Consider the following 26096-nt stretch of genomic DNA (forward strand, 5'->3'; position numbering starts at 1 on the left):
TATCATGACTTGATAAGAATGTGAGTACAACAGTGAGAAGACTTTTTTAATCATTGAGTTTGTGTGTGTACTTACTGGCTTTGATATTTAATCCCACATGCATAATATATGCTTTTTCTTAAGCAATATGAGTTATTTAATGTTTAACAGAGGTTTGGGAATTTAATTGTGTTTTCAAAAACTGGACTTGCCAAATCTTGGTATTATTCTACTTATCAGTATCTAATCTAAACCTATTTTATAACTGTCCAGTCAACACTGGGCACTTATTTCAAATTTCAGAGCTAAAAGTTGGGTGTTTGGTCTTTGACTTGTTGAGTTATTTGATATCTGAAATTCTGCCTTTTTCAAAATTTGGATGAAGAGTGGCAGTCTAACAGATTAAAGTGAAAGTTTATTCATGAAGTTTAAAATACAGTATGTTTATTTTTTTAATTTTAATTTTAATTTTTTTGTTTCCGTAACATTGGTTTATAACATTATATAAATTTCAGGTATACCTAGTTATATATTTCATTTTTTGTGTGTAAAATACAGTATGTTTAGAATACCGTATATATTTAGATTTAGAGATCCCTGTTACTCTTTTTAAACTATGGATTAAGTTAATCTCTTTGAGTAACATTCTTGGAATTCTCTTTAGGATGTTAATTCCTCCTCGCGCACCCCCCCCCCCCCAGTTTCTTCCCTTTTTTTCTTGTGAAGTATAACACATGTTGAAAAGATACATAGATAAAAATGAAATATTTTGAAACAGACATCCTGTAACTACCACCCAGAGCAAGACAGACAACGCCAGCATCCCAGAAGCCTCCCACCCCCTGCATCTTCCCATCACAACTACTACCCTCTTAAACTAGATATATAAACGTTATTCTGGCGTTTATAGTTTTGTCACTTAAGTTTACATCTCTAAATAATAGAGTTTAGTTTTGTCCGTTTTTTAACTTTATCTAAATGGAATCATCTTGTATATATTTTATTTTGGCTTTTGTTGTGACATAGTATCATGAATATAACACAAGTTTATCCATTCTGCAGTTTTGGATAGTCTGCAGTTGATGTTTAAATTGTTTACAGTTTTTGGCTGTTATGAACAGTGCCTTTATGAACATTTATGTTCAAGTGCGCTGATGCATGTTTATGTAATTTTCTTGAGGGTATATACTTTGAATTACAGGATCATGGGGAATATGGGTCTTTATCTTTATTAGGTAATGCCAAGCAGTTTTCCAAAGTAGTTAACTAGTTTTTCTTTCAGTTAATGGTATATGTGAGTTCTAGTTGTTCCACATCCCTCACCAACAGTGGTACTTAGTATCAGATATTTTAATTCTATCTAATCTGGTAGGTATGTGGTTGTACCTCGTTTTAACCTGCCTGATAACTGAGACGAACACCTTTCCATATCTTGGTTGTTTGGATTTCATCTTTCATGAAGTGCCTTTGAAATCTTTTGCCCATTTTTTCTACTAAATGTGTATCTTTTTCTAGAGTTCAGTATTCTGAATATGAATCCTTTGCTGGATCTATCTGTTGCAAATATCTTTTCCCATTTAATGCTTTCTTTTGGTGAACAGAAGTTCTTCGTTTTAATGTGGACATGTTTTTGTTGTTTTTTTAAAGATTGACACCTGAGCTAACAACTGTTGGCAATCTTTTTTTTTCTTGCCCAAATCCCCCCAGTACATAGTTGTATATTTTAGTTGTGGGTCCTTCTAGTTGTGGCATGTGGGACGCCGCCTCAGCATGGCCTGATGAGCGGTGCCGTGTCTGTGCCCAGGATCTGAACCAGTGAAACCCTGGGCCATGAAAGCAGAGCGGGTGAACTTAACCACTCGGCCGCGGAGCCGGCCCCTAATGTAGACATGTCTATCACTCTTTTCCTTTATGGCTACTGTTTCTTTTCTTTTAAGGAATTTTTCCCTACCCTGAGGTCATGGAGATACTTTGATTATCTTTTCAAAACATTTTATTTTGCCTTTTCATATTTAGGTCTATAATACACTGAAATTGATTTTTTATATGATGTGACGTATTTAAATCTTTTTGTTTGTTTGTTTTGTGAGGAAGATTGGCCCTGAGCTAACATCTGTGCCAGTCTTCCTCTATTTTATGTGGGACATTGCCACAGCATGGCTTGATGAGTGGTGCTAGGTCTGCATCTGGGATCTGAACCTCCCAACCCCAAGCCACCAAAGCGGAGTGTACAAACTTAACCACTACATCATCGGGCCGACCCTTAAATCTTTAAATTTAGTGAGGGATTCACTTGGTTGTTATGGTCCAGATTATAATTTAGATCCTTTACTTGGATATTACCTATACTTTAAATCCATCTGGAACTATAAAATACTCTTGAAATTTTGGACTAGTTATGTTTGATGTGGTATGTAATTAGGGTGACCATATAACCTGGTTTGCCCTAGTGGAAAGTCCCTGTTTGTGCCTGTTGTTTGGGCATAATTAGGAAAACATCCCTTTTCTCTCTTGAAAATGTTCCAGTTTAGATAATAAATTACATAGTCACACTGTATACAATCAAAACCCAATCCCAGAGGTACTGCTAAATGGATGATGTCCTTTATTTTCTGCTAGAGACTTCACAGACTAGCTCTAGTTCTCTGAAAGTGAAATTGAGGTAAGTTTGATGGGATTTGATACCCAGAATCTTGTAAATGAATGTCAAGAAATCTTAAAGACAACCTAGAAAGACTTTTGGGTCAGTCTGTTAAGTATTTAAGTATGTTAATAGCTAATGTGGGGTGTTTGTTTCTTGTGGCCTTTGTCACAGCTGTTTGTTTTCTTCCTAGCACTGATTATGGCCTATGCATAATCTTCTTTGCTTATTTGCATGTGTTTATTGTCTGTCTTCACCTTTGCCACCGCCCCGCCACCCCAGCTCCTGGGATGAACGAATGTTTATTTAATGAATGAGTAAATGGAAATGATTTAGCATTTTAGTTTATTAATCTCGTAGAAATCTTTTGGGGATATCTCCAAATAATATTTTCCCATGTTCACAATTGTATTTCTCTTTAAAATTAAAATACCTAAGATCTGTTGCCTTCCCTAACAGTGAGAGATTTTTGGAGACTAGGGATACAGAGGATAAAGTCTTGTGACAAAATTGGCATTGTTGGGGAGACAGAGTTTTACCTTATGACTCAACCTCAATTATAATTTTCATTTAAAATTTAAGGGAAGAATCATTTCAGGATGTTTGAGGGAACTGCAAAGTGGTGATATGAACTAATAGTTTGTAGGATATTTCCAGCTGTATTTGCACCTTGTCTGAATGTGATGCCCAAGCACATGCTAGATCCTGGATACCAAGAGATTCCCCACGTAATGGAAGCACCATAAAGGCGTGCTTTTTTCCTCACTGGTTGCTCTATCCTCAGTGCCTAGAACAGGGCATGGCACATAGCAGACCCTCAGGAAATCTGTGGTAGAAGATGCCCTCTGGGAACGATTTACCTTTTGTTTTCTCTGTGATGCTTTAAAGTAATACTTCAGTTAACCATTTTAAAAACTGGATATCATTGAAGTAAATTTTTTTTTTAAGATTTTATTTTTCCTTTTTCTCCCCAAAGCCCCCCTGTACATAGTTGTATATTTTTAGTTATGTGTCCTTGTAGTTGTGGCATGCGGGATGCCACCCAGGATCTGAGCTGGCAAAACCCTGGGCCGCCGAAGCGGAGCATGCGACTTAACCGCTCGGCCACGGGGCCGGCCCCTGAAGTAAATTTTTTAATAGGTAAAGTGTTAATCTGTAAAATATTTTATTCACAAAAGTCTTATTCTAGTTTTATGGGATTTTTGTTTGTTTGTGGAAGAAAATGTGACCCAAAGGGCCAATTGGAATATTTAGTAGCTCTTTGACCTTGGACAAGTCATTTAACCTTAGCTTTAACTTTGTCTTTTAAATAAGGATAATAATGCCCATCTTTCAGAGTCTTTCTGGAAATTAAAAGAGGTAGTATCAAAAGTAACTAGTTTATTGTAGGTGCTTGATAGAGAGTAGGTATCTCATTGTTATTTCCAGCCACCATCTCTATCTCTGTCTAGGTACTCAGTCTCTAGTACCCCAACTCCATCAGTCGTTGAGGCCTGCTATAGTCTATACTCTGTGGATCTTACTACCTTTCATTGTCCCATGAAACTTTACTTCCCTCTTTATCCTGCTTAAATTCTACAAGCACTTGTTACAATCAGTACCAGCATATACTCTCAACCCTTCTTCCTCTCCTGCTTTCTTGCACAAGCTTGGAGAAACCACAACCCTGATTCTGTTAGCACAGACATGCTGACCAGTTTCACTTTAGATTTATGTTCTCTAACCCTTGCAGTCATGGTTACTTCCCAGTAGTCATACTATTTTCCCATAGTCCATTCATTTTGTTTTTCTGCATGACTATATTTCATTCCTTCTGTTTTCCTCAGACCTCCAGCCCCTACTCCCTGATCTTCACTTTCAGCCTGTGAACCTTTCTTCTTATTTAATTAAGAAAAGAGTAGCGAACAGAAGATAATTTTTGATCAACTCATCCCACATGTACCCAGTTACCTGCATCTGTGCCCCAAACCTCTACCCTTTCTCCGGTCAATATAGATAAACTGTTCTACTCTCTAAGGCCATCTTCCACTTGTGTAATAGGTTTCATTCCCCTCTCGATGATTCAAGGACAGTGCTCCAGCAATTCTCTACTCTCTCTCCTGTGTATTCAGTTTTTCCTTATCTACCAAATCCTCCTTGTCTCCTTACAGATATGCTGTTGCTTCACCCATCTTAACAACATCAGCAACAACAACAAAAGCTCTGCTACTCTTAACTGCATTTCCTCTTTTCTCTCTACTGCCCCATATTTATCCTTCCTTTTGCACTAAAAGTCCTTGAAGGAGTTGTCTGTACTACTTGTTTTTGTTATTTTTTGAACCCACTTTATTTAGGTTTTTCTTCCCACAGATGAGAAACTGTACTTATCTAGGTTACCAAAGACTTCCATGTTGTTAAATCTAGTGGTTGATTCTTATCCTCAGTCTGCTTGACTGATCAGCAGTACATGGCGCAATTGGTCTGTTCGTAAAACACATCACTTGACATTACCTTGGTTTTCTCATACCTCACTGGTTACATCTCAGTCTCCTTTATTCTTTCTTCAACTCCTAAACTTCCAAATGTTGGAGAGCTCCAGGGCTTAGTTCTCTCTTTTTTTCCCCTTTTAAAAATTATTTACTTATTTATTTTATCATCTGCACTCTTCTCTTGATGATATCATCCAGTTCATAGCTTCAAATACTGTTTATACATTACTGACTGCTATCTCCAGCCTGGACCTCTCCTGTGAACTCATAACTTGTATATCCAACTGCCCCTTTAACATCTCATCCTGGAGGGATATCTGCTAGGCGTCTCCCATTCAATATGCCCCAATCCTCTTTCTTAACAGCCTTCTCCATCTAATCAAATGACAACTCATTATTTTAGTTGGTAAGACCAAAAACCTTTGAGTTATCCTTAATTCCTCAGTTCCTCTCACACCTCATATGTGTTTCTGATCCTATCAACTCTACTTTCAAAATATATCTAGAATTTGACCTCTTACCACCTCTGCTGCTCTACTCTGGTCCATTAACTCTCACCAGTCTATGCAGAGGGGTTCCTGCTTCTTGCTTACGATGTTGATCTCTTACTTGCTTCTCTTTTTCCCCCAATATTGTTCAAGTGTATCTTTGTCATTTTAAAAGAAACTTGAATTTGTGGGTGGCAAATTTTCTTAGTGAACTTTTGTTTTTCTTGATTACTTGATTGATTGGTCAGTTATGTCACTCTAAATTCAGAATCTTTTTTCTGTAGAACTTTGAAGTTATTAATTTGTTGTCTTCTCACATTCTGGTGTTGCTGATGCCAATCTGATTCTCAGTCACTTTTTTCTCTGGAAGCTTTTATCCTTGGAGTTCAGAAATGTTACCCCACTGGTGTGTTTTTTTCCTTAGTGATTCTCTGTGGACCTTGTAAATCTGAAGACTCAAGTCTCTTTTACCTAATGAATTTACTCTCTCTGTCTCTCATATTAGTTTCTGTTCCTCCCCACCCCTGTTTGTTTTGTTTTGTTTCTGAATTCCTATTGGATGCATTTATCTTTTTTTTCTTCTGGTTTTATATTTTTATATCTCTGTCTCTTGTTTTTATAGTTTGAGAGATTAAAATATAAAACCAACCACAAGGAAGAATGCTCAACTGAAAGCAGCTTCAAGAGTCAAGATTAAATTTAGACTGCAGATTGGACATGCGTTTACTTTTCCTTCCTGTTGATAAATCATACTAAAACTACATGAGAGGGACTTTTTAGAAAAGACATAAACCAATAGAGAACAGAGTAGACTTGGAAAGGAGACAACAGCAACAAAATTTTGGAGGCTGAAAAGCAAATGGATGAGTTTAAATGACTTCTTAGCAGAATTGAGAAAGCTGCTACCTAAGTAGGGTCAGTGAGTAAAGCCAAGTAGTAACCGGATTTGCACCCAAACTCCTAAAAGGCTCAGGAATTGGCATCATCAGGCGCAATGGAAACTAGAAGACTATGAAGTAATTAGAGGTGAAGATAGAGCTAAATACTGGAAGATGAACGCAAAATTTATTTCAATAGTTGTCAGATTTCCAAGTCCCCTTTTCACGCAACTGGATAACTACTCTTCTCCAACCCTGGTATTCTATGGAGGAGTAGAGGTTCTGGAGAAACCTAAGCACAGTTGAAAGCAAAGGGACTTGCCACACTAAAGATGGCATGGAACAAATGGGGCATAGGGGAAGCTTGCATCTGCCTGGTGCTTATTATTTAATAAGCTGTTCATTTATGAGAATTACTGAGCGCTTAGTATGACAACATGCTAGACACTGTGCTAGATGCTAGGAATCAAAAGCGAACAATACAGATAACGTTCTTGAGGACACGACATCTAAGCTAGGGCCTGACAGATAAGTCGCGATTAGCCACATGAGGAGGATATCTAGGAAGAAGTATCTGGTCTCAGGCCTCAGGAAGTTTGCAGTCTAACAGGGAAGCAAACACAGAAACAACTACAAAGTCCAAAACTCTTATCCTGGCCCACAACACCTTGCAGCTCACTTAAGCTGGGACCACACTGGCTGTCATATTTAGGTCTTCAGGTCAATTGGGTTCCTTCAGATTTGGGGGCTTTTTACAAGATTCCCTTGAATTGGATGTTCTTCCCCCACTCTTCACGTGGCTGTTGAAGAAATGAACAGTGCAACAGATTGAGAAAGAAGTCACAAAGGAAAGAGAAGAACTAACAGCTCTGGAGGGCTCGAGTACCAATAAAAATGTGTCAAATAATAAACTCAGAGGCCCCCTCCCCTTTTATTTTGCTTCCACTGCTAAATTTATCTTAATTTATTCAGTTTGTCGTTTGAATGGTAGGCTGATAAGTCTGGGTTTTCTTGGTGGATTGTAGGGAGCCATTGAAAGTTTTTAGCCAATAAAGTGATATGTTAAAGTCTAGCTTTCGGAAGTTTATACTGACAGCATTGTGCAAAAATTGGTTGGGGGCGAGGGGAGACTCTGACAATGGTGAGGTCAGTTGGAATATTTTAAGAGTTTGGGAAAGAGGAACTATAAGCCTAAACTAGTAATACAGAGAGGAAGGAACGGATACATGAGAAATCAGGAGAGTGGATTGGACTTTAAAAAATTGACTAGACAAGGAACAGGGGGAAATTGAATGATGGTACCTATAGTGGTTCCTGTCAACCAGAATTGGGAATGAATCATGAGGGAATCAAGTCTATCTTTCTAGATTCTGCTTGAGCATCATCACCCCTGCAAAGCCTTGCCAGAGTCTCCTAATCAGGAAGTGTTAGGTATACCTTCTGTGTTCTCATTTTACTTTCTGTTTTCTTTTTGTGCTTATGAAGCTTTTCTTATATGTTTCACTAGTATCCATCAGCATCTTTTCCCCCTTGTGTCCTTTGTCCATGGCAAATTAACCACTTGTTGACCACATGAAGGGTTATTGTTTCTAAAGTTTTTTCCTTGGTCAGGTAATGTGTAGTTGAACAACTTGATATTTAATAGAAAAAGACTGTGATAAGTGAAGACAGTGTTGAGGATATATTATTTTCTCAGATTAGTGATAATGAGTATAGATCAATTTTCTTTTGCCATCCTGCGCTTTATAGAAATGTTTCGGGATCTCTTATCTACAATTTCAAAGAGATCCTTGTAAATGTGTTTTGCATTATTGCTCTTGTTTTGTTAGTGCATCACCATCTGAATTTTCAGATTGGTCTTTTGGTTTTACAATTCTCTCATCATGCCACTCTCTCTAAATTCTTATTCTCACTAGTCATTATTTCCTTAAACTCAGTCTGAAATTCTCATGGTCAGAGAAAGATATATCTGAGTAGATCTGCATATATTAGTAATCCAAGGGGAAGAATCTTGCATGGAGGAAGCAAGTGAAGTTGCAAATGAGAGGAGCTAATTAGGTCTCAAACCTAAGGTCTCAAACCCATAATTGTGGGCAGTGACTTTGGATTAAAAGAAATGTAAGGGTCTTACTTCCCGCCAAGATTGCAAGGAAGAGGGAGGAACATGAGTGAAGACAATGAAGTGTATTAATGAAAAGGACAAGATGGCTTTGGGTCTTTAAGTCAAACAGGAGGTTACTTTATCTTTTAGAGTTAAATCGTAAGGAGTTAGTTTTAAGAATATTTTGGAAAGGTGAGGGGAAAGTCATCTGGGTCATGAACTCTGGAGGTGGCAGTAGTTTTTTACCTTCCAGTCACCAGTGATTGGCATGTAATAAGCACTGAAGAGATTGAAAATATTGCAGAGAGGAGGTCAGTAGTAATGTGTCTATTAGGGGTGACTAGTCTGTAGTGGGTACAGGAAGAGATGATAAAGGCCGAGGACAGATGTTTCGCTCAGTGCAGTAACATTCCCTGACAGAAAGAAAGTAGTGTGGGTAAGGGTGAAGAGGGAGCTGAAGAAAAGAATGCAGGTGTGCAGAAAGTGGAGGTTTCTGGAGGCAGGCTGTGATCTGTTTCAAAGAGCAGGCCTGTGGAATCTTATTTCTTAAATCTTCCCTCCTGGGGCTGGCCCCGTGTTTGAGTGGTTAAGTTCACACACTCTGCTTTAGCCAGGGTTTCGCCGGTTCGGACCCTGGCAGACATGGCACCACTCATCAAAGCCATGCTGAGGCGGCGTCCCACATGCCGCAACTGGAAGGACCCACAACTAAACATACACAACTATGTACCCTGGGGCTTTGGGAGAAAAAAGGAAAAATAAAACCTTTAAATCTTCCCCCCAAGTAAAAGATCCAGAGCCTGCTTACTACCACCCTGCCATCAGGCTCTGTGCAAGGGTTCTACATCGTAGAAGAGAGAGCTTTAAAAATGGTGCTCTTTCAGTACTTAATTAAACCTTGTATTAAACCCATATATAACAGCTTCTTCCAAATGTGCAGTCTCTCAGATGGTTTCAGCAGGAGTTAGTGTATGTTACTGGATGTACAACCAGTACTGTGCTGATGGATAAATATCAGAAAGATGAAAAATACCAAGTTCGACTTTTTTTTCTTTTTGAGGAAGATTAGCCCTGAGCTAACATCTGCTGCCAATCCTCCTCTTTTTGCTGAGGAAGACTGGCCCTGAGCTAACATCCCATGCCCATCTTCCTCTACTTTATCTGTGGGACGCCTACCACAGCATGGCTTGTCAAGCGGTGCCATGTCTTCACCCGGGATCTGAACCAACAAACCCCGGGCCACCGAAGCGGAACGTGTGCACTTAACCGCTGCACCACCGGGCCGGCCCCCAAGTTCAACTTTTAACCACATTTTTTCCCCTGGTTTGATGCTTTTGCATATATACTGTTTTTTAAACATGCTGTTTTTTCTGTTTTTGTGTCCTGTTGATGTTCAGTTATTTCTTTTTGCTGTAAATAGTCATTCTCCCATTTTATTCTAAGTAGTTTTATTGTATAATAACTTTAAGACTGTATCATAAATCTTATTTTAGATTTCCATTTGAACTTAGCCTTAGTTTCCTAACTTACATTTGGGCATTTCTTGAATAATTCAACCTTTTGTTTATTGCTCTCACACTGTGGTATTCAACAGACTTATTTTTCTCGTCAATCAATATTAGAGCCTAATGTATAATTTTTAGCTTGTGTCAAAAAGTTTAGGCTTTTGGAAAATATTAGTGATGTCATTTTGGAGGTACAGACTATACTTAACTGTGATATGATATGATTATCATATTTGAACTTAGAAAGCTTTGGTATTTTATAATAAGATATTATGTTGGGGAGTTGGTGATTACAGCTCTTGCCTCTAGCCAGGTACAAGTTTTAATTAATACACTGGTAACCAAGTTTGGCATTAGTATGATGCTTGAACTTGTCTTGATTTAGACATAGAAATTTTTTTAGATAAATGATGTTTAGTCAGAACTCTGTTTCCATTAAAAAAAAAAAAAAGGACAATCATGGGATGGGATGCATTTCTACTAATAAATCTTTGCTATTGTTTATATCCAGAAATAGGGTCTTGATTGTACTCTTTAAGAATAACAGAGAAAACTGTTTTCCCTGTTTCCCACTCTCTTTTGTTAAACAACGGGCTAAAACTTAGGCTTTTCTAGTTTGAGGAATAAGAAAAACTAGAATATTTATTAAAGCAACGTAGCAACATAATGAAGTTTAGAATGTACAGGACAACCATTCATAGATTCAGCATTCTAATCCAACTATTGTTATCATTTGTGTATTCTCTTCCAGGCTATATTTGTAGGTGTGTATGTGTGTTTTATTGAGGTGAAATTCATGTAACATACAATTAACCATTATAAAGTGTATGATTCAGTGGCATTTAGTCTGGTCACAATGTTGTGCAAATACTGCCTCTTCTTATTTTCAGACATTTTTCATCGCCTTAGAAGAATACCGCTGCTCATTAAGTAATCCCTCCCCATTTGCCCTTTCCCCCAGTAACCACTAATCTGCTTTCTGTTGCTACGGCTTTTCCTATTCTGAATATATTGTAACAAGGGGGTCAGTATGTGATGTTTTGTGTCGGGCTTCTTCCATTTAGCATAATTGCTTTGGGGCTTCATTCTAGCTGTAACGTGTGTCAACGTTTCGTTCTTCTTTATGGCTGAATAATATCCATGTGTATGTGTATATGTAAATATAAAAAACAGAATTTGTTTATCCATTCATCTGTTGATGGGCATTTGGGTTGTTTCCACCCTTTGACTATTATGAATAATACTGGTTTAAACATTTGTGTACAAGTTTCTGTGTGGACATAGATTTTTACCCTTATGAGAGAAATTGCCGAGTCATATGGTAATTCTGTGTTTAATTTTTTGAGGAACCACCAAGCTGTTCTCCACAACATTCCCATTTTACATTTCCACCAGCATTGCACAGGGATTCCTATTTCTCCACATCCTCACAAATCTTTATTATTTTCTGCTTTTAGTATTAAAGCCCCATCCTAGGAGTTGTGAAGTGGTATTTCACGATGGTTTTGATTTGCATTTTCATAATGACCAATGATATTAAACATCTTTTCCTAAGCTTGTTGGCTGTTTGTATGTCTTTTTTTGAGAAGTACCTGTTCAAGTTTTTGCCCATTTTTAATTGGATTGTTTTTCTTTTTGTTGTTGAGTTGTTGAGTTCTTTATATATCCTACATATTAAACCCTTAGATATGATGTGCAAATATTTCTCCAATTCCAGAGCTTATCTTTTAATATTCTCAATATTGTTCTTTAATACATAGGTTTTAATTTTTGTGAAGTTCAATTTGTCTGTTTTCTCATTTGTTGCTTGTGCTTTTAGTGTCAAATCTAAGAATCCATTGTCAAATTCAAGGTCATAAGATTTACTCCTATGTTCTCTCTTAATGGTTTTATAGTTTTGGCTCTTAGATTTAGGTTGTTGACTCAGTAAAAGAAAAACTCTATTTCTCTTTTACTCTCAATACTTCTGGCCACCAAATGCTTGGGGTTTTTTCCCCCCACATCTACCAATTCTCCAACTCCTTGGACACCCATTGGGTGTCCTACAATTTAATTCAATTTTGACACTATCTGAGGGTAGTGTCATATCCCAAAGGTTAGGAGATCAGTCCCACAAGACTACCACACACACACTTCATCCGCCAGTCTCAAGTCCCAGGTTGTGACCTGTACTTCTGACTAACTGGCTATAAATTGGGGGTTCCCATGACCCCCTCCTTGCTTTGATCATTTGCTAAAATGGCTTGCGGAACTCAGAAAAACAATTTACGTATTAGATTACTGGTTTATTATAAAAGGATAAAACTCAGAACAGCCAGATGGGAGATATACATAGGGCAAGATGTGTGGGAGGGGAGTGCAGAGCTTCTGTGCCTTCTCCAGGCATGTCACTCTCCTGGCACCTGCACATGTTCACCAACCCAAAAGGTCTCCAGACCCTGTCGTTCAGGGATTCTTAGGCTTAATCATGTAGACATGATCAATTATCAACTCAGTCTCCAATCCTTCTCCCCACCCCAGTGGATAGGGGGTGAGGCTGAAAGTTCCAAGCTAAGAATCATAGCTTGGTCTTTCTGGTGACCAGCCCCTTTCCTGAATCTATCCAGGAGCCCACCAAGAGTCTCCTCATTAGAACAAAAGGTATATTCTTATCACCCAGGAAATTCCAGGAGATTTAGGAACTCTGTCAGGAATCAGGGCCAAAGACGAAATATTAGAACAAAAAATGCTCTTACTAGATTTATCTCTTAGGAAATTACAGAGTGTCAGGGAGCTCTGCCCAAAAGCTGCAAACAAAGACCAAAATATATATTTCTTATTATGGCAAAGTATCATACCCACTTTGAGTTAATTTTTGTATATGGAGTAAGGTAGGGTTCCAACCTCATTCTTTTGTATGTAGTTATCCAGTTGTCCCAGAACAATTTTTTGAAGAGACTGTTCTTTCCTCATTGAATGATCTTGGACCCTTGTCTAAAATCAGTTGGCCATGGATGTTTGGATTTATTTCTGGACTTTCTGTTTTGTTCCATAAATCTATATGTCTGTCCTTAGGCCAGTACCACGCTGTTATGACTGCTATAGCTTTGTAGTAAATTTTGAAATCAGAAAGTGCCCGGCTCAAGGCCCTAACCCCTCTAATCACATGACTGTTTTTTCTAGTGACCATTTATTTATTATATGAAAATATTCTCCCATAATTTACTAAAGTGTTTTCGTGGTTTTGTTTCTTAATCCATCTGGAGTTTCCTCTGGTGTAAGGTGTATCCCAAGACCATTGATTGAAGAGCCCTTTATTAGATACGGCACCTTGTCATCAGGTCCTGAGGCCACTTTGTGAAAAGCTCCCTCTGGGGTCAAACGCAGAACACCCGGATGGTCTGAGGGGCACAGGCACACCAGTCAGGACAGACTGACTGACTTGCTGTGTGGCAAGGAGGATGCAGCTTGGGGAAGGTGGTGGTGGTGGAGATGGAGAGAAGTAGAACATTCCAGAAATATTTAGGAGCCAAAATCAAGAGGATTGATAACGAATTAGGTTGGGGGCCTTAGGGAGAGGCAGGTGCTAGGGCTGACCTCCCGGTTTCCAGGTTGTGTAACAAGTGGTGATGGGCTTGCAGACATAAGACAGCTGGATGGTTATTAGGGATCCAGAGACCCCATAGCTGAGAAGGAAAGCAAGGTTGCATGGGGTCTGGAAGGCTCTGACCCACCCCTCTGTGGCTCCTTTGCTCTCACTGAGGTTATGTGGGACCCCACCCCACGGCTCCATTCTCTCTTCCTGCTGGCTCCTCATCAAGGCCCTTGGGTCTCACTCCCAACAACTGCATTGGCCCAGCCCAGCTTACTGACTGGTTCCTCTGAAATTGTGTCCCCTTCATTCCAGTCAGCTCGGCCAAGGGACTGGGCTCCGTGAGGTCACCACTTTTGCACTGTGGACTCAGTAGACACTAGTGGGAGGGGGAAATTATTACCGCTCTGCTTTTTCAGTTAGGAATTTCATTCAGCTTCTAGTAATACACACTAACAATAACAGTGGCTTAAACCTGGTGGAAATTGATTTTTCTCTTATAATAAAAGAAGGCCAAAAGTCGACAGTTCCACGCTGGTGTGGAAGCTCCATGAAGGTACCAGGATCTGGACTCCTGGGTTCTTGCTCAGCATCTGCTCTGTGCAGTTTTGTAATCTGCCTCATATACATAACATGTTTAATGTTATTGTATATTTACTTTTTGATGTTACAAATTGTATAGCAGTCTATTTTGAAAAAAAGTGGTCAGTTGTAGAATTCTAAGTAAAAATTGCATTTGATAAATCATGTTATTTTGGTGAGCTTAAGTGTTTTTAAGACTAACCCCTTTCTTTAAGTACCTTTTCACCATCGCTTGCCCAGTAACTTCCACACTGGTCATCTGCTTCCATTTTCATTTTATTTTCCGCAGTTGCAGAAGGACGAATACTGTAGAATGATGGTTGCCAGGTGCTAGGGGTAGGGAGAAATGGAGAGTTGTGGTTCAACAGGTATAAGGTTTCAGTTAAGCAAGATGATAAAGTTCTGGAGCTCTGCTATATAACGTTTTGCTTATAGTTAGCAATATTGTACTGTATACTTAAAAATTTAAGAGGGTTGGGGCTGGCCCTGTGGCCGAGTGGTTAACTTTGCGCGCTCCGCTGCAGGCGGCCCAGTGTTTCATTGGTTCGAATCCTGGGCGCGGACATGGCACTGCTCATCAAACTGCGGTGAGGCAGCATCCCACATGCCACAACTAGAAGGACCCACAATGAAGGATATACAACTATGTACCAGGGGTTTTGGGGAGAAAAAGGGAAAAAATAAAATCTTTAAAAAAGAAAAATTTAAGAGGGTAGATCTTATATGTTCTTACCACGGTTAAAAAAAAGAATTGAAATGATAACATTAACAAAAATGGTGGCGAAGTATACCCAACAATTAAGTTGTTTGTCAGCTTAAAAGAGAAGATTGAACCTAGCTTGATGGAAGAAGGTATAAAGAAGAGAGTTGAGGAGACAAGAAGACAGGGAAAGAGTTCCTAGAGTTCAGAGAGAATCTTGGCAATAAGCACTTCTAAGACTGAGTATGTAGCTGATAGCCAAGAACAAACTTGGGAAGGGTGGGCATCATATACTATTTTTCCATGGCTTGCTGTGTTTAGCTGCTGTTATCTACAAGTGCAAAAAATAAAAAGTTAGGAAAAATTGGAGATGTGCCATTGTGATTTCCGACTGTACTGACGTAATTCCCTTACCAATTGTACATGAACTACTTCATGTGTTGAAATGTGTTGTAGCAGAACAGTACTGGTAATTTTCTACCTTTTCTGTGCTTGTCATGCCCTCTTTCTCCTCTCAGTGCCCTGGTTTCAACCTTCACCACCTCTCATTTGTTCTGTTTCAGCCATATCTGCCCTTCTGATCTCTTCTAATTAATTTGTTCTTTATAAAGTTACAAGCCTTGTCTGTTGGAAACATTGAATCTGTTCAAACCAGCCTCTGTCATTAGAACATGTTTTTCAAATTCCTTGTATGTACAAATTATTCTTCATAGTCTCTACTTTCATACTTTTTCATTTTATCCTTTCTGCTGTATGGTAGAGGTTTTTTTCACACCATGTTTTGGAAAGTATGTTCTTAGTTTTAAACTGTTTTTGGTTACCTTTAGGACCTCAAATAACAAATTTTTAAGCCTACATATTTTAATTTATCAACATCCCCCAAAATTTTATCAAATGACTCTGTACTATAAAAGATGAGAGTATTAGGGCTGGTGGTGTAGTGGTTAAGTTCACGTGCTCCGCTTCAGCAGCCTGGCATTCACAGTTTTGGATCCTGTGTGTGGACCTATACACCGCTCTTCAGGTCATGCTGTGGCAGTGTCCTACCTACAAAAAAATAGAGGAATACTGGCACAGATGTTAGCTCAGTGACAATCTTCCTCACCCAAAAAAAGAGAAAAAAGATGAGAGTATTAATTTGTGTATTTCCTTTGTATTTTCCTCTTTTTCCAGCCATCTTTGTCTCCCAGTTTTTGTTAGAATACTTTGTGGTATAGATACTGTCTTGACTTATTTTGTTACACTTTGTAACTTTGTAGCCTTTTTCAGAACTATTAAATTTACATTCTATTCTAGGTCCATAGCAAATTGTCACATACATTTCTGTCCTTAAATGAATTTATTGTCCATCTCTTATGTCTTGATACCGCTGTTTCTGTGAGTTCTTTATTTTGATATAGCAAAGGATAAGTCTGTGTATGGCTTATAGTGCAGTAATTTATTTTCTGGAAATACAATGAATCCTTTTTGATCAAATTTGGGTCTTCATGTCAGGAAATTTATCTTTAATTATGTTTTTTTCTTATTTATTCTGTTTTTCTCGGAGACAGTCATTAACTAAATGATAGATCTACGTAATCATCATCTTCTCTCTAACCATTTTATTGCCATACTTTTCCTTTACATCTTATTTGCTTTTTCTCAAAATTGTTTTCTATTAATGACTCGGTTTTACTGCTTTGACTGTTCTGTCTGTTATTGATGTATTTATTAGTTCTGCTGTTATATTTGTCTTTTCTATTTTTCTTTTTTTAACTCTGTATGCTACCTTTCCTTTCAGTGTAATTTTGATCATATGAGTTTTATTTTTCTTGAGAATGTAAAGCAGTTTTTTCTGAATGGATTTTTCGTCTGTCTTTTGAATACATGGTCTAGTTTGAATGGTTTCCATTAGGCCTAGGGAAGCCTAATGCAGCTTTTCTGGTTTTGTAGAAGGAGGGCCTTTGACTTTCCCTGGTCTCTGCTTCAGGATGAACTTATCTGTTACTTTGGAGGCCTAGGGCTTCATGTGTTGTATGGTGGTGGTGGTGGTGGTGCTGAGGTTAGGAGTGAGATTGATTTATTTGTGATTTTCTTAGTCCTGCTTTTTCTAACTCTTCTTTAGCCTTCCTTTTGGATAAAGGACAAAATGTAGAACCTTGACACTTTTGCCCTGGTAAAGTACCATTTGACCACCAGGGGAAGGGGAGTTTCAGCTAGTGCATTCCACATCTTTTCCCTTATCGCATCTGTGCCTCTGTGTCTGCATCTGCCAAGTTGGCAATGCCAGTGCAAATTTCTCAGGGCATGCTACATAGGGATTCTGAGAGTGGTCTTTTAGTTTGAACTAACTTGTTTAGTATCTGAATTGATGCTTTTTAATAAAATTTCCTGGTATGAGTTTGAGGTCTTTTTCTGGTTTAGAGATATTTTAATTTTTTTATTTTCTTTAGTTTTGAGGAGGGATATTCTTCTGCAAACCTGTACCTATGCCACTATCTTTCCTGGAAGTCTCATAAGTACTAGAAAGAATTTTTAGGATTAAAAAAGACCATTATTTAAACTGAAATAACATTCATCTTCAATCTAGCTCTGAATCACTTCTGAGAGAAACGCCTACATTCAAAAGTTTGCACAGTGGAACAGTAAGGGGTTTACTTCCTCTGGGACACTCTTTAATTAACTTCTTATTTGGGACTTCTATATGGATGCAGACATTTTCAGCAGTTTCCTGAGACAGTGAACCTGAAACTTCAGTATTCAAAAGAAACTCTTCTGGGATTGGTTTAAAATGCAGATTTCTGGACCCTCTCCCCAGAAAGTCAAATCACTGGATTTGAATGGAATCCCAGAAATCTTTTTAGCTAGCTTACCCTGATGCAGGTGGTCCACAGTTTAATTTTCAATAATTCTATCTTAATGTTAAAATCTGATTTAAAGCCAGTCCTGATGGCCTGTTGGTTAAAGTTAGTCGCTCTCACTGCTTTGGCAGCCCAGATTTGGTTCCCCATGCGCAGAACCACACCACTCGTCTGTCAGTAGCCATGCTGTGGTGGCAGCTCACATAGAAGAACTAGAAGGACTTAGAACTAGAATATACCACTATGTACTGGGGCTTTGGGGAGGGGGAAAAAAGAGGAAAATTGGCAGCAAATGTTAGCTCAGGATGAATCTTTCCCAGCAAAAAGTAAAAAATACATTTTTAGAAAATCAGATTTAATTATGAGATAGATGTCTTAGTTAACTAAAGTGTTTCAGGCTGTCCCATGGGGCAGGATAGCTGACAGCTGCTTGGCTCGGCTTCTAGAAGACCTACTGTGTACTCACCAAGATAGATATTTTCTTAACCCTAAAGCTTAAGTTCCAAAACTTGGGGATTTTGTGAACTGGGAAAATCTTCACTCACTACCCCCCCCCCCAACAAGAAATATCACATAGGTTGCCAGTTTTTTATTCTGCTGAATGAGGGCATTAAAAATAAATCAACAGGGGCCGGCCAAGTGGTTAAGTTTGCACACTGCGCTTTGGTGGCTCAGGGTTTCGTGGGTTCGGATCCTGGGTGCGGACGTAGCACTGCTCATCAAGCCATGCTGAGGCGGCGTCCCACATAGCACAACCAGAAGGACCCAGCACTAGAATATATAACTATGTACTGGGAGGCTTTGGGGAGAAGAAGAAAAAATATTAAAAAAGAAGATTGGCAACAGATGATAGCTCAGGTGCCAAGCTTTAAAAAAATAAAATAAAATAAAAAAATCAACAATGAAAGAAAGGACGTTTTTAACACCTCCTCGCCACAACCACCAAAGATATAAATTTTTTTTTTAAATGTAAGAAGAACATAGCTTTATAATACAGATAGTCTTTTATTTTTATTTATTTTTTAGATTTGTTTTTCAATTTTTTCCTTTTTCTCCCCAAAGCCCCCCAGTACATAGTTGTATATTCTTCGTTGTGGGTCCTTCTAGTTGTGGCATGTGGGACGCTGCCTCAGTGTGGTTTGATGAGCAGTGCCATGTCCGCACCCAGAATTCGAACCAACGAAACAGTGGGCTGCCTGCAGCAGAGCGCGCAACCTTAACCACTTGGCCACGGGGCCAGCCCCATACAGATAGTCTTTTAAATTAACAACATTTAGCTCTAAGCAAACCCACTCTATTTTCCCCTTTTTAAAAAAAAAAAAAAATTTTTATTTAGTTATGTATTAATGAATACCTTCTCATGGACAATATTTAAGACCTGCTGCTTGGTATTTGGAACAGTACACTTATAAGAGGCACTACCTAAATGTGATGAGTAGATACATACCTCATATCCTCTGTTTTCTTCCCAGTTCGGTCCTTTGGTACAGAAGACAGACCAACAGATCGTCCAATACCACCTCGAGATGAAGTCTTTGAATACATTATATTCCGTGGAAGTGATATTAAAGACCTCACTGTTTGTGAGCCTCCAAAACCACAATGTTCTTTGCCTCAGGACCCAGCTATCGTTCAGGTAAATGGTAGTAACTTTGTCTTGGAGTGTAAGTAAACTTCATGTACGTGACTAGCCTTAGCTTTTGCCTCTTCTGGGTTTTTGGTGTTTTTAAATTTTCTCAATTGAATGGTCATGTAGCTCTAACTGTATGAGAAGCACTATCCAAAGCACTGCACGTAGAATGAGTCAATTCTCACAACACCTTCTGAGCTTGGCACTATAGTTATTCTCATTTAGACAAGTGAGGAATATGTATATATGATATTTATTTTTACTCAAGGGCATAGCTGATTAAACGCTTGTGGCCCTCATAGTTTTCTTCCTGAATGCATTTTCTTCTCAATCTTTTTTCTTGCCAGAGTCTTTGGTCATTTGCACTGAAATAATGCTTTTTGATTTTTTTTAGTAGTGTAATACTTTTAGATTCTTTTAAATTAACTTTCCCTTTTTTGTGCTGTGAGTGATAAATTCTTAGTTTTCCACAAAATAGATTCTTAAAATGTATGTTATCTTGCATAGGATTTGTTTTACTTCCAGCTATTAAAATACCTGGGGGGCTAGCCTGGTGACGTAGTGGTTGGGTTCATGTGCTTCACTTTGTCAGTTTGTAGGTTTGGATCCTGGGCGTGGACCTTCCACCACTCCTCAGGCCACACTGTGGTGGCATCTCATGTAAAATAGAGGAAGATTGGCAACCGATGTTAGCTCAGGGCCAATCTTCCTCATCAAAAAAACATACTTAAAAATAAAATTCCTAATAAACTCTTCTAAAGAAAATATAAATGGTATATAAAATTAGAATGGAAAAAAAGAAAGTGCCTTTTAACATTTATTTACTATTTATTTTTCCTGAATAGAATATAAGATAAGCTTTTTAATAAGAAATGGTAAATATGATTTCTTGCAATATAAACTGGAGAAATTCTCTGCTTTCATCTCTACCCTCGCTTTTTAGTCTTATTTTTGAGGAAGGAATCCTGAGAGAATTTAAACTGCTTAAATGGAGGGAGAGAAAACACATTCTAATAGAGATAGCTGCCTACACCAAAGAATAGTGTTATCTGACTGTCTCATATATATCTTTTGATAATTCTCCGGGGAACCAATTAATAAGTAATTAGCTTTATGAAATGAGAAAAGCCAAGAGAGCACAAATCAAAATGGTGTTGAATAACTTCTTCCACCCCCCGTAAATTTTGGCTTCTGATCTTTGGATTCATTAATTCAAGTGGTATTTGTTGAGCACCTGCCATGAGCCTAACACTAGCAGTGAATACACAGACAGGGTTGTGCCATCAGTGAGCTTATGTCCTGGTGGCTGTATACTTCATATTTATATTATGAAATATTTTATATTAAGATAAATTAGTGTATAAAGTGTGCATGTATACATATTAAAATATATTTTATGTTTTGTAAGTTAAGGATTTTATAAAATGTTCTTTAACTTGATAACCATATTTAAAAATGTAAATGGGTTTGTGTACAGGGTTTGTTTCTGCATCTCTTTCCTATAAATTTAATAGTACACCTTAAATTATTGAAAATAAGAGTAAAATCAAAGGTAGATGTCTTATGTTAGCACCAGACTAAAACTCAGAATAACCAAATGTGATTTTTCTCATGTTTTTTAAGCAAAGTTATTTCACTTACTCAAGTAACTTTTCCTCAGTTCTTCTATAAATCTGCTATAAAACTCTTAACTCAAGAGTTTATTGTAGAAAAAGTATTTATAAATCACATTGAGTGTAATTGACGTATATACAAATATGGAATTCAGAAGGTTATTCGACTTTTAATTTTAAATGCACGTCGTAAGTTTAAAATAATTTCTTTTGTGTCTAGTAGTTGTACTTTAATGGTTTTCTAAGAGATGTAAATATCCAGATTTCTTTCTGTTATGTCCATGTTGTTTAGAGCCTGGAAGAATAACCCATGATCTTTCTTCAGTCTTCGCTAGGCTCATCTACTTCTTCATTCCAGTCAGTGGGTTCCTATGGACCTTTTGGCAGGATGCCAACGTACAGTCAGTTCAGTCCAAGTTCATTAGTCGGGCAGCAGTTTGGCGCTGTTGGTGTTGGTATGTTATGCTTTTTTTTTCTTTTCTTTTCTTTCTTTTTTTTTGGTAATTTCCGTCTTTACCACAAAGATACATAAAACTTACCACCTTTTGTAACCTGTTATTTTAAAGACTTTATTTAATATTCTTAATGATTAATGGTTCTTTAAAGGTCATCTCTCAGAATAGTCACATTTTTTTAAAACCTGGATATATCCAATTACAAATTTCATTGAATGTTGTTTTAAAGTTACATAAGATATCCATTTTAAAATAAGCATTTTTCCCCAACAGATAGGTTTTCAAAAAAGGATTGAAAATAATGCTATTATTACTAGGGAATAATAATACCATTAAGGAGTATTTACGTTATGTAGAATGTGGATGGTTGTCTCATTTAACACCACCTATGATAGATACATAGAGCGTGTTTGAGAGCATGGTGTTTTGTTTCTGTCGTAAGGTTTTAGAAACATAACGCTATAAAGAGAATATATGGGAGGGCTGAGCTGATGGTAGTCCTACTTGTGATTGGAAGACAGAGGCACACCTTTTTGTGTGCAAAAGCTAGATGTAATCAGATCAGCTCAGTGTTGTTTTCGTAGTTGCATTTTTTGCTCTTAAGTACATCTTTATTGAAATTCCCACAGTAAAGAATAACTTTTTAAATCTCAGACTTTAACCCTTAATCTTTTTTAGTTGCACTGAAGTAATCATTTATCAGTTTACTTTGTTTCACTGAATCACAAATCCAGTTTCAAGTGAATCTTGAAACTCGTTAATGTACTAGCAAATTGTTAAAATTAATTCCTTTCTATGAATATACTTTTTAATATAGTTGTGACTTTTCACATATGTAAATTGTTTTACTTATTCACAAAATAAAAAAGGATGAGAAAAGTTAAGTCCTAAAATTGAATGAATACAAATAGAAACAACTGCTGCTGGTTTGATAACTGGTTATAAAATTGATAACATAACCACACAGAGAAAGTAATTCAAGTAACTTTTACACTCTTAGCAGGATATATTATAAGAACAAATAGAACTGTAAAAAACTTGACTTAGTGTTTGTAATTGGTAGTGGTATTGGTGGGGTTTTTTTGGTGAGGAAGATTCCCTCTCAGCTAACATCTGTTGCCAATCTTCCTCCTCTTTTTGCTTGAGGAAGATGATTAGCCCTGAGCTAACATCTGTACCAGTCTTTCTCTATTTTGTGTGTGGGTCACCACCACAACATGGCTTGACAAGTGATGTAGGCCCACACCTGGGATCCGAACTCACGAACCCAGGCTACCGAATTGGAGTGCCCCAACTTAACCACTACACCATGGGGCAGGCCCCTGGTGTTGTTTTGTTTTTTGTTTTTTGTGAGGAAGATTGGCTCTCAGCTAACATCTGGTGCCAGTCTTCCTCTGTTTTGTATGTGGGCACCATGGCTTGGTAAGCAGTGTTTACATCCATGCCCAGGATCTGAACCCGTGAACCCCGGGCTGCCAAAGAGGAGCATGCAAACTTAACCACTGTGCCACTGGGCTTGTTCATTTTGAAACTGTTTTGTCTATATCACTGGCTAGGGCAAATGAGTAATATATTGATGTTATTGGGAAATGGTGTTCTTACTGTGGAGAAGGGCGATACAAATATAGAATGGGGAAAGGTAGGGAAGAACCCTGCACTGCTGAGTGTGAATTGGAGGTATGAGTATGAACTCAGTTTTTTAAAACTGGTTGTTTCCTGACTCTCTTCATGGAAAGGGCCTAGAAGCAATGATACCCAGTAGCAAAGAACATGTGTAGACCCAATTCTTGGTTTCTAAATACTATTCTCCACTGAAAGGAACCTAGGCCCCTTGAAAAAAAGAAGAAAAGAGGAAACAATGTTCTTTTTTAACAGAAAAATACCAGCTAATAAATAGAAGGAATGGTAGATAGAGAAAATCACCATTTTGTGATCGCCTGTTTAATAGCTAGGATTATCTAAAAGCGTTGGGTGGACAGTATTGGAACAGGATATTAAAATAGTTTCAGAGTATCATTCCACAGTTTACTTATTATTTACAAAGGGGATAAAATGTGTCTTTGTAATGGAGAGATCTGATGGTCACCATCTTAATCAAGTCGTCAGGTTTAACTGTGGCCTTGCCATAGTGAAATGGTTACATGTCTTCTGATGTGATGATATAGGGATAGAGGGGGTTATACAACTTCGTCTTTGTGGCGTTCTTGCTGAAAATGCAGATTCTAATCGTGAGGAAATGGATATATCTCTAGAAGGCCAACCTCTTTGAAGGAGTCACTGTTGTGAAGAGCAGAGAGGCAGCGGGACACCTTTAGACTTGGGAAGACTGAAGAGACATCGCATCCAAATATAATGTGTGGTTGGAACCCTGGTTAAAGAAAAAGTTGGTAAATGGGCCAGCCTGGTGGCATAGTGGTTGGATGTACATGCTCCACTTTGGCGGCCTGGAGTTTGCAGGTTTGGATCCCAGGCACAGATCTGTACACCACTCATCAAGCTATGCTATGGCAGCATCCCACATAGAAAATAGAGGAAGATTGGCACAGATGTTAGCTCGGGGACAATCTTCCTCGAGCAAAAAAAAAAAAGTTTGTATAGATAATGTTTTAGGAACTACTAAGGGACTGTGTATGGACTAAATGTTGGATGGTGTTATTATTGTTGATTTTCTTAGATGTGGTAATAGTACTGTGGTTAGCTATATAGGAGAATGTCTTTGTTTTGGGGAGATGGGTTTGAAGTATTTAAGGATAAAAGGTCAAATTGTCTGTAGCCTATCTAGGCAAAAGAGAAGTGTGTATATCACAATATAAAGAAATGAAGAAATGCAATAGATGTGGCAAGATGTTAGCAGTTGGTGAGTCTAGATGAGAAATATATTGGTCTTCAGTGTACTCTTCTTTCCATTTTGATGTAGGTTCGATATTTTTCAAAATTAAAAAATTTAAATATTTAATTCATTTTAGACTTACTCTTGGCTATGAGACTTATTCTGGAATAGTGTAGTTTTGGTCCATGTACCTCCTAATGCTATTCAAGTAGTAAGACCAATGTTAATTATAGATATTAAATCAAGATACACCCTGTGTTAGCTATAACTGTTAGAACCCTATTCTGAGGATTCAAGTAAGGGATGATTGCAAATTATGTTATCCTTTTGAGACTCTTCACTAAATTGAATAGTTGGCTAACTTTGGGATTATTATTGTACTTACCTCCTACATTACTGCTAAGTTTGCATGACTTCTTGTGTATAAAGCATTTGAACAGGGTCTAGCACATAGTGTCTGCATAGTAAATACTGCTTCTGTTATTCACAGTCTGCTCCTCTAATGAAAGTATTTCATGGTGGGGAAATATTTATTCCTTATAAATGCTTTTATCTAATTTTAATATTATTGGGGGTTGCTGGTTTAGTGTTCTTTCGGTGTCACGAAGGTAGAGGGTTTATTGATGTTTTCCATGTTGGTAGAATAATTTTTCTAGTGGCAAATTGTGTTTGATTGTTTGATTTCCATGTTGGTAGGATAATTTGTGGAGTGGCTAATTAGAAAACTATTATTTAGAAGTTGTTAAATGAGGAGGAGGAAAACTGTAGCATTGATTAAGCTGCAGATGTTTTTTAGAAAAGGAATTAACTCAGCTGTAGTTTGTGTTGGCATAGCTTAAGCCAGATTTTAATCTAACCCTCTTGTTTTCATTTCCAGTCCCTAATATTCTGATTGAAAAAGGAAGTTTAAAATCAGGATTACACTGTTGCTATTTGATTGGGAAAAGAATTTTGCATTTTAATTTTCATATATTATTATAGTCATTTTACAGTTTTGTTTGCAATTTATATTGTGAAAGATGAATATTATTAATAGTTATAGAGCTTCTAAAAATAAAGATCTACAACCCAACAGAAAATAGACAAAGGTTAGGAACTAACTTTGCCTTTTTCAGAAAAAAAATATAAATGGACCTTAAACATGGAAAGATGCTTAAATTTTGCTTGTAATAGATATATAAACTAAATCTGCACCAAGACACCATTTCTCATTATCAATTTGGCAAAAACCCAAAGATTTGAATATCTACGCTTTTGGCAAGATTGTGGGGAAACAGATACTCTAATACATTGAAAGGAATGATGCACAAGATAGAATTAAGGCACTATTTTTTTTAAGCTGATGCTAAAATAATTCTCATGTGTAAAGATTAGGTCATTATTGGCTTTAATTTCTGGACCCTTAGGAAAAATTACCTCACAGTAAATGAAGCAGCAAAACAGTCATGGCATGCTGTGGAAGCCTCATCATACTCTTGTGGGCAAGGTAGAGAATATTGGCTGAACAGACAGACAAATGGGTACATTTCAGCTGGCTGAATAATCAAACCATATTGGACGATGATTCTCTTAGGTCTCCAGTGTTTTGTACAGATTAATTTTTAGTCACTGAGTTTGATGAACACTTAAAAGGCATGTTTATGAACTTTACAGTTAGCATAAAGCCAGGAGGGTATTCATGCATTAGTGATGACAGACTAAGGATTGTTAAAGATCTACTTTGGTAAAGTGTAAAGGAATTAAACCTTCCAGTTAAAAGGCAGAGGTCATCAAACTGAATTTTAAAAAAAACAAGACACAACTTAGAGATGCAGT

At 37.6% G+C, this 26096-nt stretch overlaps 1 protein-coding gene across 7 annotated transcripts in view; it reads left to right on the top strand.

Moving 5' to 3' along the window:
• The window catches only part of LSM14A (LSM14A mRNA processing body assembly factor), a 98140-nt gene that overhangs the window by 2089 nt on the left and 69955 nt on the right, over positions 1-26096 (top strand). For all 7 annotated transcript variants that reach the window (XM_023649507.2, XM_023649508.2, XM_070224012.1 and 4 more), the window contains exons 2-3: positions 19226-19389; positions 21322-21451. In XM_023649507.2, coding sequence (XP_023505275.1) covers positions 19226-19389; positions 21322-21451 — 294 coding nt within the window. The remainder of the gene's footprint in view (positions 1-19225; positions 19390-21321; positions 21452-26096) is intronic.

Source organism: Equus caballus, chromosome 10, assembly GCF_041296265.1.
Source record: "Equus caballus isolate H_3958 breed thoroughbred chromosome 10, TB-T2T, whole genome shotgun sequence".
NCBI lineage: Eukaryota > Metazoa > Chordata > Mammalia > Perissodactyla > Equidae > Equus > Equus caballus.